The sequence below is a fragment of the Colobus angolensis genome, unplaced genomic scaffold (assembly GCF_000951035.1).
Source record: "Colobus angolensis palliatus isolate OR3802 unplaced genomic scaffold, Cang.pa_1.0 Scaffold35, whole genome shotgun sequence".
In the NCBI taxonomy this organism is placed as follows: domain Eukaryota; kingdom Metazoa; phylum Chordata; class Mammalia; order Primates; family Cercopithecidae; genus Colobus; species Colobus angolensis.
In genome coordinates this window covers 7,363,424-7,381,656 of record NW_012116821.1, presented here as the reverse complement: position 1 = coordinate 7,381,656, position 18,233 = coordinate 7,363,424, and the positions used below count along the sequence as shown (strand labels likewise).

At 36.3% G+C, this 18,233-nt stretch overlaps 1 protein-coding gene across 3 annotated transcripts in view; it reads right to left on the bottom strand.

Annotated features, from left to right (window-relative positions):
- Window positions 1–418: 418 nt before the first annotated feature.
- SESN1 (sestrin 1) overlaps window positions 419–18,233 on the bottom strand; it is a 102,561-nt gene continuing 84,746 nt past the window's right edge. For all 3 annotated transcript variants that reach the window (XM_011952818.1, XM_011952819.1, XM_011952821.1), the window contains exons 2-10: window positions 15,963–16,028; window positions 14,978–15,178; window positions 14,175–14,357; window positions 12,208–12,450; window positions 8,136–8,283; window positions 6,468–6,580; window positions 4,377–4,567; window positions 2,516–2,660; window positions 419–1,605 (exon numbers count right to left, since the gene is read on the bottom strand). In XM_011952818.1, the coding sequence (XP_011808208.1) occupies window positions 1,519–1,605; window positions 2,516–2,660; window positions 4,377–4,567; window positions 6,468–6,580; window positions 8,136–8,283; window positions 12,208–12,450; window positions 14,175–14,357; window positions 14,978–15,178; window positions 15,963–16,028 (1,377 nt within the window). In that variant the 3' untranslated portion in view covers window positions 419–1,518. The remainder of the gene's footprint in view (window positions 1,606–2,515; window positions 2,661–4,376; window positions 4,568–6,467; window positions 6,581–8,135; window positions 8,284–12,207; window positions 12,451–14,174; window positions 14,358–14,977; window positions 15,179–15,962; window positions 16,029–18,233) is intronic.

Sequence of the window (18,233 nt, the reverse complement as noted above, 5' to 3'; positions counted from 1 at the left end):
GGCACTAGATTGAGCTCAATAAATGTTTTGAGGAGTAACAGAGTTATCACAACAGCTTCAGTGAAACTTAGACCTATTTCTACTTGTCTGATAAAGTGTCATTTTTTGTTCTGTAGTCTCTCCCTAATGAATCCTTCTTTCTAGTAATTCTTAACATTCTATTGGAACTCTAAAACAGTTCAAAAGAGAGCAGGCATAGAGCCATACCAGTCATTTCCAAGATAAAAATGGTCTTACATAAGATTCTAAAGAAAGTCCACTCTTCTTTGTATCTTTCAAAATGGCTTCAAGTGTTTTGCCATTTAAAAGTAGTCTCATCTGATTACAGCATTATTTAATTGGCTTATGAAAGTAGGTAGAAACTCAAAATTATTACTAATAGTGAAGTCATGACTTTTTAAGAGATTGAGACAGCACATAAAATTGGAGAAAAATTCTTCTTTATTGAAAAATACCAGTAATACTGACAGACTTCAAAAGCAATTCACGCTTCCAGAATACAAAGTACTTAATACATATTTTCAAACCTATTTGCATTTCAAACAAAGTTAGCGTTTTTGTAAATCAAATGTGATAACCCGACTAAAAATGTTTTCCAGCTTTATTATTTAAGGAGCTGCACAACCTTTAAAGGGGGGACCAGGAGGCAGGCAGAGACATAGAATGCACCCAGGACTGCGCAGCAGTCTACAGCAACATATCCCACAACTTCGATGCTGGAAACACAACTACTGCACAAGACAGCTGCCCTCCAGTGTCAGGATCCTGTGAAACAGCATATCAAAAGATCGCCAGCTTCTTGTAATTTACACACTTTCATTTAGGATTGCTTTTTGAAGAAAATCTTTTAAGAATGCCATTGTAATTTAATATCCAGAACCCTGAATTTAAAAAACTAATGAAAGAAATTAACTGTTACCATCAAAATGGTTGTTGCTGAGCTGTGTGAGTAGGAATTCTATGCTTTTTTAGATGCAAGAAAATTAACACATAATGCAAGTTTAATCTGAAATCACACGAGTTATGTATGTAGGCTCAGATAGTAGCAATGTTCACTTTTATTACTAATAGCTTAACTGAAACAGCCATCTATTCATTCCTCCAGCAGGAATAGCAGCACCAAGATCTTCTAAAATTCTTTACATATAAAGCTTAAGTCATTATCCAAGTCCCATCTTTGCATGCTCCAATTCTTGTTATCTTATTTAACATAAAAGCAACAGGATTTGGAGAGTTACTATTTGCTGTATTAAAACAGTTACACAGCATCTTGTACTGTCAAAAAGCAAAATACTTGAATGGCAGCCTGTCTTCACAGCTCTAAACTTGAAGCTGCCAAACAGTCACTGCTTGTGCCAGCAGTGGGTTTTCCACAGAAAAATAGCAGAAACTAAAGGAATCATGGCACAATGGATTTCTGAATTATTTTGTCTACCATTGGTCCTGGGGTTTAGTACCTTCCCTTTGTAGACTGTATCTGCTGATCATTCCAGAATCATCTTTAATGAAGGAAAGGCATCAAGTCATATAGCGGGTAATGGCTCTCAGAGCGTAAAGGAGTTCTGCTTGCATCCTAGCTTCTATAAGAAGCAGATTAACATGAACCTGAATATAAAATACAACATCATATAAGGAAGGGTTACAAACATTCACAGTTTTTCAGTGAATCTAATGAACACATGAAATAAGTACACGTCCCACACTTCCTATGTAGTACAGAATAACTTATCCTTGGGTTTGTTGAACAGATTATCAGTTTCTCAAAACAGCTGTCTTTTTGTTTTTTTCTGATACACAGTTTCACTCTCCCAGGCTCGAGTGCAGTGGCATGATCTTGGCTCACTGCAACCTCCACCTCCTGGGTTCAGGAAATTCTCATGCCTCAGCCTCCCAAGTAGCTGGGACTACAGGCGCATGCCACCATGCCCAACTAATTTTTTGGTATTTTTAGTATCACCATGTTGGACAGGCTGGTCTTGAACTCCTGAGCTGAAGTGATCTGCCTGCCTTGGCCTCCCAAAGTGCTGGGATTACAGGTGTGAGCCACCATGCCCACCCTAACATTCTTTTTGGATAGATGGTTTGAGCTTTCATTTATATTTTACCATATTTCCTGGAGGTTTGTTACATGTCAGAAAATCTAGACACTGTTTTATCGGAATAACAACTTCCCCTGCCAAATCATTATTCAGTAATTTCTATAAAGATGTTTCAAAGAGAACAGACACTTCTACATATACACAGCTTTTATACAACAGTCTTTTTTCTACATGCTTACAGCCATGCCAGCACTTCTGAAGATGGGCCAGCCCACCTGTGCTCCCTATCTTGATTCTTTTACTCTATCACCATAATGAAGTTCCCTTCTGAAGGGGTACCTGAGACAGCTGTCCTGGAATGTTTTTCTTTGGGTTGGGAGGGGTGATGGAAAGGGTTTCAGACCAATTAGGTTAGGTGAAGGAGACTACGAATCATTGCTAAGTTACAGAGTAAACAAGCCACAATAGGCACATACCTTCTCAGAGTGCTTGAATTGCCTCCAGAAGCTTTCATACATTCTTTTGGTAACCTTTTCAGGAGTACAAACAACAGTTTTGATATAAACTTTAAAGCTACGATCCAATAGCTGGTTAATTTCACCATAGTCATAATCATCGTATCTGTTGAAAGACATAAGGAGAATTATGATATTTTCAGTGTATAACCTGTTTTCATGTTACAAAAGTATACACATCAATAATTAATGCTGTATTTTTTCCCTCTTTGTGTAGGCAGGTGTCCCCAAAAATGATAGAGCTTTACAACTGCAGGTGGATGAGTCAGTATAAAGGGATAAGAAACAGAGTCCTTAGGGAGAGTCACAGAACATTTTCTACTACCCAAGTAAATCATTCCTGAAAGCTGACAATATTAACGTAGCACTGGGTACCGCAGTATATACATCTGCAATCATGAATATGCAACCACACTGAGGAACAAACTATTATTGAGATGGAGTCTTGCCCTGTCGCCCAGGCTGGAGTGCAGTGGTGCTATCTTGGCTTACTGCAACTTCCGCTTCCTGGGTTCAAGCGATTCTCTCACCTCAGCCTCCTGAGAAGCTAGGATTACAGGTGTGTGCCACCATGCCCAGCTAATTTTTGTATTTTTAGTAGAGACAGGGTATCACCATATTGGCCAGGCTAGTCTAAAACTCCTGACCTCAAGTGATCCACCTGCCTTGGCTTCCCAAAGTACTGGGATTGTGGGCGTGACCCACTGCGCCTGGCTGAACAAATTCTGAAAACAGATTTTGAGTATTATCAAAATTAAACAAAATAATTATGTTTGTTATTGGTACTAGTACATTCTCTATATATACATATAGAGAAATTCACTTGTGTAAATCAAAATAATTAGAATTACTTTACTCATGTTTCTAGGAGTTTCTGGGGTCAAATGAGAAAAAAGGCAGGGGCTGCAGGGAGAAGGATGGTCTGTACTTAGGAGAGCCTATCCTGCTTTAAGCCAAGATGGCTGCATGTACCAGTTGTCTGCTTTGCTGCACTGGGTAATGGATTCCTGATGACATAGGTACTGAAGTCTCCTATTGAGTTTTCAGTGGAAAGGGGAGAAAGGTCTTGTAAAGCTGGTTCTACAACCATTCAGGAGGCTAAAGTCAATAGTCTGGCTACTGATTAGTGGGAAATTAGTTTAAAGTTGTCAGATGTACCTCAAATGCCAGATCGGTTTAGAGTAGATTAACTAGGGTTTGTAGGTTTTGACCAGAGTCTCTAACAAAATGAATAGAAAGCCTGATTTTACAGTGAAAATAGTTAACTAGTAAGCACTGTAGTTCGGAGTTTGTGTGCATGTGTGAGAAGGTGGTATACGATGACTGCATTTTCATTATAACATAATAAAAACCTAACAGCAAGGACATGAAAGTTTTGCATTTTGATTAGGTATTATGAGAGCAAATAATCCTCAGAGGGAGCCTAAGAACAGCCAGAGGGGCAATATAAGGGTACTAATTTCCAAGGAGGTAGAAACATAAATGTATCAGGAGACAGATGATATGAAGAGAAAAGATACTAAAGGTGTTCAGTGACAAACTTTGTTCTAGGACCAGCTTGCTTGTCCTCCCTTTCCTGGAGGCAGCTGTCGTTCAACTCTTGTCAAAGTCCCTAACTCTCCCTCCTGCCTAGCTAGGAAAGAGGAGAAAAAACTAGGTTGCAATAAAGTGGTTCTTTGAAGCATAAATAGCATAAAAATAAGTTAGAGGGGAGGGGATGGGTTTTGATTATGTGTGTGTCCATGCGCACATGCACTCCAAGCACTTGAATAATTTGGCCCAGAGGAAAACATCTCTTTATAAACACAGAAAGAAGACTAACCTTATTCCAAACATGCAGTGAATATAGTTCCAAATTGCCCGCCTAAGCATTGAGGTATCAACATCTTTGTGCATTGCCATTGTATTATAAGTAAGATTGTAGGCAATGTGAAATTTTTCATCAATCAACTGTCCCACATCTGGATAAAGGCGATTTACCAAAGAATAACCATGATCTTCCCAGCAATAGTCCTAAATACAGGGAATAGAACAAATGTGAATAATTAAAATGTGGTCAAGTACAGTTCTGTATCTACAGCTCTGTAGTATGGTAAAAATGATTGTCATTTGGCTGACCAACTAACTGGCTTTCATCCCTAACTCCCAGCTTCTTGCACTCCAATCTTTTTTCAGTTTCTATACTGCAACATGCAAAAGGTTGTGTTTTATAACTCAGTGAGTTTAAAAACTAATAGTCTCATCTCAAAAAAAAAAAAAAAAACTAGTAGTCTTCTCCCCTTACACATCGGCCTTTCTCTCTTTCACTGTCTCTCCACTCAGCCCCCAAGATGTGACCATCTTGGGAGTCCCCTCTCCTTTTCCATTGCTGCAGCCATTCAAAATGGCATTCAAATAATGAGTAAGTGTGTTTTAAGAGACAAGGTCTCACTCTGTTGCCCAGGCTGGAGTGCAATGGTGTGATCACAGCTCACTGCAGCCTCCAACTCCTGGGATCAAACGATCCTCCCTGCCTCAGCCTCCTGAGTAACTGGAACTACAGGCACAGGCCACCTTGCTTGGATACTGTTTAAAATTATTTGTAGAGGTAGGGTCTTGTTTGGCTGCCCATGCTAGTCTTGAATGCTTGGCCTCAGTGATTTTCCCATCTTGGTCTCTCAAAGTGCTGGGATTACACGTGGGAGCCACCAGATCTGGCCAAATTTTGTGAATTTTTAATTCAACACATCCATCACCCATTCCTTCTCCTACCCCCACTTCTGCCTTTTGGCCCTGTTAACTGAGTCTCCTAATTAGTTTTCCTATATTAAATCTCCTTGCCTCCTTTCTTTCCACCTGAAACAAGACTTAATAAGCCCCTACTTCTTTGTTGCTTTCCTAAAAACACCTCTTTGATATTATGCCATCACTCTGGTCAAAGCCTACAAACCCCGCATAATCTACTGTAAACTGCTTTCGCATGTAAGGCACACCTAACCAATTTTAAACGTACACCACTAATCAGAAGTAGGAATCTTTAGCTTGAAGCTCACAGCAGCCAGCCAATCTCTTTGTAATTCCTTCCTTCACTCTATCCCTCAACCTAAGCTTAATTATTGTCTGTTCTCTTCTACTTACAATACCCTTTTTACCATCCAAATTCTTCAGATCCTAATGTCTCTCCATAAAATTTCCAGCCCACATGATGTCTTCAATTTCTAATCTATTGTATAATTATTCTATAACTCTTCCTTGTGCCTAAATTTTGTCCCTTAGTTTATTTTTATTTTTTGAGACAGGATCCCACTCTATCACCCAGGCTGGAGTGCAGTGGCTCCATCAGGGCTCACCGCAGCCTCAACCTTCCAGGCTCAAGTGATCTTCCCACCTCAGCCTCCTAAGTAGATGGGACCACAGGTACATGCCACCACACCTGGCTAATTTTATTTTATTTTATTTTTGTGTGGAGACAAGGTTTCCCCTTGTTGGCCAGGCTGGTCTTGGAATGCCTCAGCTCAGGCAATCCACCTGCCTCAGCCTCCCAAGGTGCTGGATTACAGGTGGGAGCCAGTATGAGGCCCATTAGTTTCTTGAGCAAAGAAACAAAATCTTATGGTTCTCAAATATTTTCATAATTCTGGTAAAATAGTTATTATTTAACACTGGCCCCTAACAATATTTGGGAATGCTGGGAGTATCAACTCATCTGAATTAAATACTTACACAATAAAAATTTTAAGATACACATACACTGAAACTACAGTATGATTCCATGGATGGATTAGAAACAGTTTTTCAGCTTTTATTCTGAAACAAGAAGAGATACTGCCTGCAAAGCACTGAGCATAGTTCTTAAATCTAAGTGGCTCTTTTGTATTTTAAGTCAGACTGAGATGTTTCTAGTCAATCATGTGCATACAAGTTGCAATTTTACCTGGACACGAAATGTTGGAACGTGCATCCCATGTCTAGAGAAATCTTTATAGCCATAACTAGTATCCTCAAAATGACGAGATACATCTCTTGCTGGTGTAACTTCATCGTCATCTGGGGAAAAAGACCATTGAAAGGTTTTTAAAAATAGGATGCTAGTTAAAATTGACTTTACCCAAAGCAAGTAAAAATGGCATAACCCTTTCTCTGTTACTGAGTAACCAATATCAACCAAAATAGTCTTACAATTATACAAAGTAGTTTACTTGCTAGTAAATAGAATGTAGTTAAAGGAGATTCTCTGTTATAGAATGAAAACTCATAGTCGAATTCTCTATGCCTTTTATTGCCTCTTTCATAGACCCTCTCTCTCTCCTCCCATTCCAATTTATATGTATTAGATTCTACTTATTCAAAGTATGAACATACTTTTGGATAATTTTTAAGATTAACTATAAAAATCAGCTATGCTTCAAAATTTAGAATTCAGATTATTTTTGTTGAATATTAATGACATATAATATGTAACATGATCAAAGAAAGAAATCCCATGAGTTAACATTTTTACAGTGCTGCCTGCACTGTGCCTAAGACTTTCTGAACTATCATCCTAAGACTTTCTGAACTATCATCATGTTTAGGAGTTGATGAGATTATAGTTTCATGTAAATGTAGCATTAGATGACAACTCTACATCTTTAGGCATGGAAACAAAAATTTTTCCTGGAAGAAAAACAAGCTAACGTCCAACCTCCATTTAAATAAATTTGATTGTTTCTTTGCTATTAAGAAGCTTGGTGCTCTTTCTCCCACTCTATTATTGTCAAAATACATCTGGAGACATTTTATAAACTGTTTCTCCTTTAAATTACCTGGTTTATATATTGTCTCCTGTAGCCTGCATATAGATAAAGGTTAAACATAGAGGATTTAGGTTGTTGTTGGTTAATAAATATCTCCTTTTCACAAATGATACCTTTTGTTGTTGTTTTTTGTTTTTTTAGAGACGAGAGTCTTGCTATGTTGCCCAAACTAGTCTGGAATGACTGGCTTCAAGGCGATCCTCCCACCTCAGCTTCTTGAGTGGCTGGTACCACAGGTACAAACTACCATGCCCCCAAAAAATCACAAAATTTTAATGCTGGAAGCAGTCTTGGGACTATTTCCTCATGTTAAAGAAGAGAAGCATGGGCAATAAAGCAAGACTTCCATCTCTACAAAAAAAATTTAAAAATTAACTAGGCGTGGTGGCATATTTTGTAGTCCTAGCTACTCAGGAAGCTGAGGCAGGATGATCGCTTGAGCCTAGGAGCTATAGTCATGCCACTGCACTCCAGCCTGGCAACAAAGCAAGACGCTGTTTCTTAAAAAAAAAAAAAAAAAAATGAGAAAAAAGAGGGCACTCATATGTTAAGTGACTTAGCCAAGTTCACAAAGGTTATTAGAAGTAATTTTAGTACCAGTCCTCCCTGTTAGTCTAGGCTGTTTTCACTTATGGCCTTTTCTTAGTTGCTTGCTTTAAGAATTATTTGTAAATAGGAATATCTATGCAATAGCCTCTCTAAAAGGAAGGACATATTTAGATTGATGCTTTAAAAGTCATTTAAATTCCTTAAACAAAAAGTCGAGTTTGCAATAATTATATTGACTATGCAATGGTTGTTCTTACCTGAAGAGAAGACAAACATGCTCTCTCTTTTTTCTATTTCAAAACGTGAAGCCATCTCTTCCTGACTTGCCTCTTCTTCATCTCGACATTCCTGTAACTGCCTCATCTTTTCCATGAGGGCTTCAACCTCAAAGAAAGAATCACTCACCTGAAGAAAAAATACAATTAATGTTACACGTGGCAGACACAGAATATATATGAATTATCTTTTAAGTCTGTCTCATAAGAATTTATATCTTTTATTTCTTTTTTTGAGACAGAGTCTTGCTCCATTGCCCAAGCTGGAGTGCAGTGGTGAGATCTCGGCTCACTGCAAGCTCCGCCTCCCGGATTTATGCCATTCTCCTGCCTCAGCCTCCTGAGTAGCTGGGACTACAGGTGCCTGTCGCCATGCCCGGCTAATTTTTTGTGTTTTTTAGTAGAGATGGAGTTTCACTGTGTTAGCCAGGATGGTCTCGATCTCCTGACCTTGTGATCTGCCCACCTCGGCCTCCCAAAGTGCTGGGACTACAGGTGTAAGCCACCGTGCCTGGCCAGAATTTATGTCTTAATAGAATATAGGGAAAATATTCTTATGATTTTAATGTACATTAATGAATAAAAAACTATTTTGGCCTATTAGGAATATAGACATGCAGATTTTAAAATATAAGAAAAACATGATTTTAAGAACACATTCTAATGCTTTTACCTTACAAGATTAGCAATAATGTCATTACTATTTATGCTGTTTTAAAAACTAAACACTACTTGTCAATTTAAAACAACTGCATAAGTTAACTTCTACTTGCTTAATCTTTAAATAAATAAGATACACAAAGTATAAGTGACTTTGCATCAACTGTGTACACTGGGCATATATATTGTCAATGTGTCTGTCATCTTTAATAGCTCTATTTATACAGTTTACCAATTAAACATGAAAGATGTCTTTACATGGCTGGAGTTGGCCACCTGACCTCTGCAATGGATCTGGCAGCTGTCACTTGCTGGGATGACTAGAGCAGTGTCACACATAGAGTAATGGGTCTGACAAAGGACTGGCCAAGTTGTTTTGCACTAGTCAAACCAGTTATACTTCTATACCCTGCTGCATTCTTGCTACAAAAGCTAGATCAAATCTATACAATTTATATCTTTCTTATAAATAAAATGAATATATTAAGAAGTCTGGGTTGGGCTAGTGGCTCATGCCTATAATCCCAGCATTTTGGGAGACCAAGGCAGGAGAATCACTTGAGCCCAGGAGGAGTTCAAGGCTGCAGTGAGCTGTGATTGATTGTGCCACTGTACTCCAGCCTGGACAATAGAGAGAGACTTTGTCTCAAAAAGGAAAAACAAAAAAAAGTCTTTATCTCAGATCTCAATGTATATATACAAAATTACTGTTTCCCCTTTTATGAAATGATTTTGCCAGGAATGTTTTTAAGACCTCTGTCTCCCATTCTTCCTGGCTTCCACCCATTGATCCTTCAGTTAGCAGCTTACATCCTTCTAAACACTATCATTTACCCCACTATCAAATTAGATTCTAACACAACCCTCTCCTCTTTCCTTCAGAGGACCAATCATAATTTATACTTGTTATTTGCATGATATTGATTTAATGCTGGCTCCCTTCCCAGACCAAACCTTCATAAAGGTAGGAGATCTGTTTGGTTTACTTGTATATATCCCAAGCCTAGCATAGTACCTGGTACATAGTAGATATTCAAGAAATACTTGTTGGAGAATGACTGTCAGGATAATTCTACATTAAGAGACAATCTATATCACATGTGCTTTACATTTTCTTTTGATCCAAACAGTTATGCTGAAATGCCCAGTATTAAGCCCTAAGACTTTCACGATGGGAAGTGTTTCTGCGATGGTACTGAAGCTTCTTCTGGTGCATGCATGCATTTTCCCCCTAATTATTCCTGACACATGGTCAGTAACCAAATAAAAAATGAGCTGAAAAGGATTAGGCTTCGTGATAGGATGACTCAAAGTTTAAAAAAGGTCTCCATCAACTCACATTATCTCTCACTAATTTATTTTGTTTGCCCATTCTCCTCTTAAAGAGCCCAAATTGTAAGTATTCTTAGGAAAGATAATTCTTGATATTATATTGAAATAAGAGGGAAACGAAACAAAGCAGGTTTCTTTGTTCCTTGACTGATCTGCCAAAGTTGTTAGGATTAAAAAAAATACGGTATTTCATTTTAATATTAAAATGTTAAAACTGTGTAAGAAATTTTTTTTTCCCTTTATAAATTACCCAGTCTTGGGTATGTCTTTATTAGCAGCATGAGAACAGAATAATACACCAATACTTAGAAGCAACCAATGTGTCCTTCAGTAGCTACTGGAATAAAGAAATGTTGCTACATCCAGAACATAAAAAATTATTCAGTACTAAAAAGAAATTAGGTATCAAGCCATGAACAGACATGGAAGAAGTTTAAATGCATATTACTAAGTGAAAGAAGCCAATCTGAAAAGGCTACATACTGTATGATTCCAACTATATAACATTCTGGAAAAGGCAAAACTATGGAGACAGTAAAAAAAGAAGTAAGTAGTTGCCAGGGTTGGGAGGGATGGAAAATTCTTGTTTGTTTGTTACCATTTGTATCTGAAGAGCTGAGTCAGATACTGGATAGGTACCTAAAAAACAAGCCATATCAGCTCACTGTCAGGTGTCATCAGTGTGGGCCATAAACCTTCTAAAAGTATCCAACTTACCTGGGAATAGGAAGCTTATCTATTAGAGAAATAAAAATCATCTTCTTTCACTATTCACTCTTTTAATAGAAGGAGAACTAAAAACAATCAAGTACTTTTTTCTTTAGCCTTGTACTAAATGATTGGTAGCACGGACAAGAATCCATCTCCTAGCATTCTAGCAACTGAATACTCTCTCTTGGATCCTCTTCTCACTGCCAAGCTTTGATAAATAATCAGTGGCCATATGCAGGCCTATAACATGAATCTAGGCAGCTCAAAGGATGGTGAAACTGATGGTCTTTGGCAGTGTCAGGACAGTGCTATGATCAACCTTGGGAAAATTATTCTTTCTTGTGCTAATTTCACCATATGTAAATGCTACCTCTTATTTAGCACCTCACAAATGCTCAGTGTTGTACTTGGCATTTTACTTCTTTAGAGACGTTTCATTTAAACCTCACAATAACTTTGTGTTTTACTTCTATTTAGATATGAAATAACTGAGATTCAATAACTTGCCCGAAGTCAAATATGTAAGTTAAAGGCAATTCAACCTGTCAAATCTATTTCAAAGGGATAATATAACTCAGAAAATGCATGCAAAGCATTCAGATGGCTGTGGTACTGCTTCTAAAATTTATTTTTGAAGCATAAAATAAACACCTTTTTTGCTACAGCAAAAGAATGCAGGAGGGGATTTTGATTCATCATATATAGGAATTAAAATTTGCTTATAGAAAACTGAACTTGCTCTGTTTCAAAGGAGTAACAAAACTGAGAATATATAAAAGCCAAGAAGATAAGGAATAGAGGTGAAAGCATTTTAACACATTTACATTCACCTGATATCACCTTCTATATTGGTGCAAAGTTAAACATGAAAAAGAATTTTAAAGAGAGAAATTTCTAGATCAAAGTTGATTAAATCTTCTGAAAGATAAAAAATTAAGAAGCCAGACTGTTTACTTTGTGCAAAAGAGAAGAATGTGATTGGCACAAAAAGTCTTCACCACCAGGCCACACTATTTTCAGCCTTCCTTCATGTCACTGTAGTAGCCAGTCAATATTATTTGGCCCTGATGGGACACATGCTGTTGGCTCCTGATCCTAAAATTATCTAAGTGTAAACTCCTAGAGGGTCTTAGAGTTTTGTACATCACTTTTGTGTAATTTTGTATATCACCTAGACTAGGGATGAGCATGTGAGGCAGTCAATAAAACCTTACTGAATGAATTGATATAGGCGCCCAATATCACCACAGTCTTAACAGGGTGGGTTTTTCTAAGAAGCCAATTGAAGAAATAATATAACAGCAATTATTGTGATTAGTTTTATGACAATCTCATGACAAATAATACTTACAGAAACATTTTCTGCTGAGTTGACCGGCATCTCATCCACACTGTGATTGCCATTTGTAATGTCACAGATGCAGTAGTTGCTAACAGAAGGAGGTCTGAATGTGTGGCCACCATCACAATGAATTTCTGGACTGATTCCACAGCCAAATGTGAACGAGGCAAGAGAATGATAGTGTGTGAGTAAAACTACTGCATGTACCAATTCCGCAAGGGACCAGCTGTGCTCTTCAGCTTTTAAAAGTCCCTTAGGGGGGAAAAAAAAATATATTTTTGTAGTGGGGTGTGGTAAAAGTATACAGTTCATTTCAGTATTTAATTTATTGAAAACATGAGTCACCAAAGTCTAGTATAAAATTATCATTTGAAATATGTAGAACGCAGAATTTGCTAGTTTTTATGAATATGCATTCACAAATACAACTTAACATAATCTGTTAAGACATTCACTATTATTTTGATTTTCTGAAATATTGACTTAAAATAGAATGCATTTTGCTTAAAAGTGGTTGCTGTATTTCAGATGCTGGATTATGAATGAATTACTGTGTTGTTAGTTCAAAATCTCAAAGCAAATGTAATAAATTTGTGTTTATAAGTAGAAGCTGCTGTTTGAAATACCTGTGCTTTATTATAAGGCCTCAAGGAATTTTTAAGATAGTGGCTTGAACAACTTGATTAAATACTCTTAACTCATCAAAAAGTTATACATAAATTCTATAATTCTTCTATTCAATTCTGTCACTTCTGCTTCATTATCTATTTTGTAATCTTGTATAATTTTTCCTTACTTGACAATATATAATAGGCATTGTATTAATATATTCAAATCTTTATCTTCTTGATAATATCTTTAATTATCTAATAGTATCTATTCTATAAAATAGATAAGACCAAAAGATGCATCTTTAAGAATTTATAGTGCATGGTAGACAATTTTAGAGAACATCAATCTACTTTTACTCTATTACCTCTATTAATAAATAGAACCAGAACAAACTAGTTTAACATGGCATTTAAAACATAACATAATGATGCGTAACAATGAGATAGATGCCACTTCACACTTATCAGAATGGCTGAAATCCAAAACACTGACACCAATGCTGGCAAAGATGTGGGCCAACAGGAATGCTGCTTCACTGCTGGTGGGAACGCAAACTGATACCACTTTGGAAGACAGTTTCACGGTTTCTTACAAAGGTAAACGTATGCTTACCATATTATCCACAAATTGCACTCCTAGTTATTTACCCAAATGAGGTGAAAACTTTTGTCGACCAAAAAAAAAAAAAAAAACCTATACATGAATGTTTATAGCAGCTTTATCTGTAATTGCCCAAAACTGGCAGCAACCAAGATATCCTTCAATACCTGAATGGATGAACAAATTATGGTATAACCATACAATAGAGAATTATCCAGTGATAAAAAGAAATGAACTATCAAGTCATGAAAAAGCATGAAGAAGCCTTAAATGGATGTTACTAGATGAAAGAAGCCAGTCTGAAAAGCTACATACTTTTATATGATTCCAACTGTATGGCATTCTGGAAAAGGCAAAACTATACAGAAACAATAAAAAGATGAGTGGTTGCAGGGGTTTAGGGGAAGGGGAAGGGGAAAGGGATGAACAGGTGGAACCCAGGGCATTTTTAGGGTACTAACTATTCCATATGATACTGTAATGGATGCGTGACATTATTTGTTGAAATACACCATTGTATGGTGTAGAACCATACAATGCAAAGACTGAACCCTAATGTGAACTATAGAGTTACTAGTAATGTATCAATTACAGCAAATGTACTACAGAAATGCTAAAGCAGAAGAAAATGTGTACCTGTGGGAAGAGGCTCAGGGGGTAGAAAATAGGAACTCTCTGTACTTTCTGCACAATTTTTCTGTAATCCTAAAACTGCTCTAAAAAAGTATGAAATGACTCCCAAGATAGATTACCCCACTGCTTACCTCAATGTGTTCTTTGGTAATAAGCCAAGGTCTATGGGCTAACACTTTGTTAAGTTCTCCTAAATTCTGTAGTTTTTGAGGAGCATTCTCTAAACCATTGAGCCACTTGGGGTCCCCACCAACATGAAGGAAATCATTTACATGCAAGTTCACTAAGTAGGAGCACTGATGTCTTGCCGCAGCCTTCAGAGAAAACAAAAAGATTATTCTAATTATAAGTATTAAAACCTTGAACTAACTACATATTCTTTTTATTTACAACATGCAAAAGAGCTAATTAAGTTTATTAGTATGTTTTCAAATTTTCCATAAACTACAGAAATGCAGTTTTTATAAAATTCAAATACAGTAAGAACCTTATAAATATTCCAAGAACAAACAAAATATCTGATAGAAGTATTTGAACTTTAGACATTTTATCTATATACTTTCAGAACTTCCGATTAAGAAGAAACTTCAATTAAGGTGCCAATCATAAAATAATGGAATATTATTTACAAATTGAACAGGAAGCACCACTTATGCCAATGTGAACTATTTATAATGATGAAACAACTTTTGTTCTATTTATTTAATGAAGAATGGTTCTCAGCAATGAGAAAAAGAACAAGTAGAAATACTTGTTTCTCTTTCTGTTATAATTGAGAGCATACTTATTTAAAAATAGGAAAAACAGAGACTATGTAACAGGAATCATATTATACATCATAATCTAAGTATTTATCCCTGTGTTTAAAGCATTAACTGTCTCTTAAAGAGATTAATAAAAATAGCAAAAAATTTTTCACTGAATGTTTACAAACCATTATTCCAATGTAGTGCCGATAATGTAGGGGTAACGGCCCATCCATTTGCAGTAGATAGTGTTGAGTTTTTAAGAAACTTTCTAAATATTGTGGGTGGAAAACCATCACTAACGTAATGTTATCCAAACGGCCCAAAGCAGCAAAAGAATCTGCAAATAAAGCATGCATCTGTGCGTCTTCACTCCCCACTTGGAGGATCTGTAATGAGAGAAAAACCATGGTTACTGAAATTGTAAATTGGTGTTAAGGGAAGAAAATATAGATGGGCTGTACTCTAAGTATCATTTAGAAACAGATTAAATTTGGCTTAAGAAAGAGGGGTTACAGATTTAAACTCAACTGGTTGAAAGATACAGAAGAATAAACAGTTACATATTATATAGTAGGGGATAAACAACAAAGGCTGAACATTAAAGGCCATCTAGATAGGCTGCTTGCAGAGTTGGCCAGAATCCAGATAAAGAAGCAGATTTAGATTATAAAACTTGCAGAGCTTGCAAACACTAAAGCCTTTCTTTACAAAACTGCCTATTCTCACTCAATTTAAGGAGAACTAAAATTAACTAATAGCATACAATCCTTACAGAAATAAAGCATAGATGCTTTTACACATATATAGAATTAAAGATCCAATCTAGCATTGATATCAGCCTGTGGAGATGGTCAAGACTAAGTAACTCAGGTTATGGGCACACCTAAACAACATCTAAATATAAGCAGATGGAGTATCACTGGTCAAAAACCAATCTTGGCTTTACTTGATTAAATATGGGTGTTAAAAATACATCATGAAATACTAGAAATCAACACAAGTACAACAGCTTTTTATTCCCACACATTCACTGCCAAAGCATGATTAACTGCAACCAACTCTGACTAAAACATGTTGTTGACCAACAGTTCTTCAGATGCCACGATGTGGGTCATGAAAGCTCTTCCTTAAAAGCATACAGTTCACTATGTACTTTCACAAACAACATACCTCCTTTTCTGGGATGAATCTGCTTGGTCCCTGTCCTAGTGGTCGAGGAATTCTAATGCCAAGTTCCTAGAAAAGAAAATTACACCATCTCAGGCCTTTGGCAGTAAACAAAATGAACTGAGGCTAAAGGAATGGGAGGGAAAAACCACCAGTTGAACAGAGACAGGCTTGTTTTGGTGGTTTGTTTTCATGGCTGTATATACATACCAACTCTTCTGTTAGGATTGCATAGTTAACAACAGCTTATAATACAACTCTGACTAAAAACAATAAAACCTGTTTCACTAAAACCAGAGTTTTGCATAAAGTACTTGGCAGAAACTCTAGAACAGAAAGTTCAGCACATAGCAGCCAACCAACCCTGTGGATCATCAGAGATACAAAATAAGACCAGTGTGTTTGTACATCTAAAACTCAACCAACCCAAATATCAATCCCTGTGTGTCGTCAGAAAATGAAAAAGCAGTACTTCCACCTAGGCGTCTTAAACTAGAAGAAGTGTAACTATTATTACATCTAAAACAACACCTCACAGAATGTAAATTTACAAAAAATAAAAACTAAATTCACAAGAGACAGCATTACAGGGCATGTTTTCTCTGTAGTTAAATAATTTTAGAGAAACTCATTTTGTTTGTAAGTTTGCCTTAAGTTTTTTTTTATTTATAGGATGTCATCAACCTTGCCCATATTATATTTTAGAGAAGCTCAAATAATTGAGAAATAGTTTTCTGACATTTGACACAGTGACTCTAGAATCCTGTACCTTATGTGACGGTATAGTATGGTTAACAAGAACTGAAAATCTGTTAGGGTTTCCTTTCCCTCTCTCACCCTCCCCATATAGTGTGCTTACAGAAACAAAACCAAAATAATATATTTCAACTTTCTGTTGTTGTTTTGAGGTATGTCCTATCTAGTGTCATTTAAAATTTTTTTTCGAATTTATACAATTAAAGATTAACCCCTTCACTCATATATATTATATATATATATAATTAAATACTCATAAAATTCTACTCTCTCCTTACTGCTTTTAAAAGTTCTTCATGATATAAACCAGGTATCTGCCTTTTAAAGAAAAAAGTGGGGATGGGGTGGGGGTGGATTCACAGAGAGAAGGACATGTGGCAGCAATCCAAGAAATCTGGTCCCAGCAAATGAAAATCTTTAAAGCAGAATAGACTTTTAAAAATTAAGCAGGAAGGACAAAAGTGAAGATAATCTTTATTAGCAGAAATCAAGATTCAAAGTAGTCTATATTTGCCAACAGAATTCATAAAATAATATTTAAATAAAATAATCTTATACTGGAGGTTGGTGATTTCTCCTTGGTTATTCCATCCTTACACTGAAGACAGTAATGCTTTAACATTATACACTTCATTAGAGGAGGCACTTAATTCACTGGTCTGGCCACGTATTTGTTTCAATTTTAATATTCTGTAATAAATGCCAGAGGACATCCCTGTTATTCAATATATAATTTTGGCACCAATAGCAGCCATTTATATACAGTGATGACTCTTAGCTTTTCTAATTGCTGAATTTCTGATCCAATTATATACATTTGAAACAACACCTGTTGGATAAAACTAAGGCTAAAATTAACATTTATCCCCTCTAATTTCTTTAATCTTGAAAACTGTGTTATTTAAACAAAATGTATTTTAGGAAAATGCCTGTTTCAAGGGTTTATTACTGTTTTATAACTAAGAGACTTGGGACTTTAGTATACGAAAAGGTGTCATTTCAAATGGGGAAAAATGAATTATTCAACAAATGGTCTTGGGACAACTGGATAGCCATTCAGAAAAAAAGTGAAGCTGGAACACTATAACATGCTTTACCCCACAATAAATCAGAGTTAATATAAGAAAAAAATGAAAACTTAGAAAGAAAGCAAAAAAACATTACAGTACTAGAAGAAAACACTCATGGAGTGCAGCAGGCCTAAGAATGCCACAAAAGCCAAAAGTCATAAAATATAAGATTGATACATTTAATGACATAAAAAGAAAGACTTTCACATGGGAAAAATAAATATATACAAAGTCAAAAAGTAAACAGAAAGCTAGGAATTATATTTGCCACTCAAATAACAAAGGGCTAAATTTTAAAGAAAGACTACTATAAATCAATAAGAAAATCGCCAACTATCTTTTTTTTTTTTTTTTTTTTTTTTGAGACGGAGTCTTGCTCTGTCGCCCAGGATGGAGTGCAGTGGTGTGATCTCGGCTCACTGCAGCCTCCTCCTCCTGGGTTCAAGCG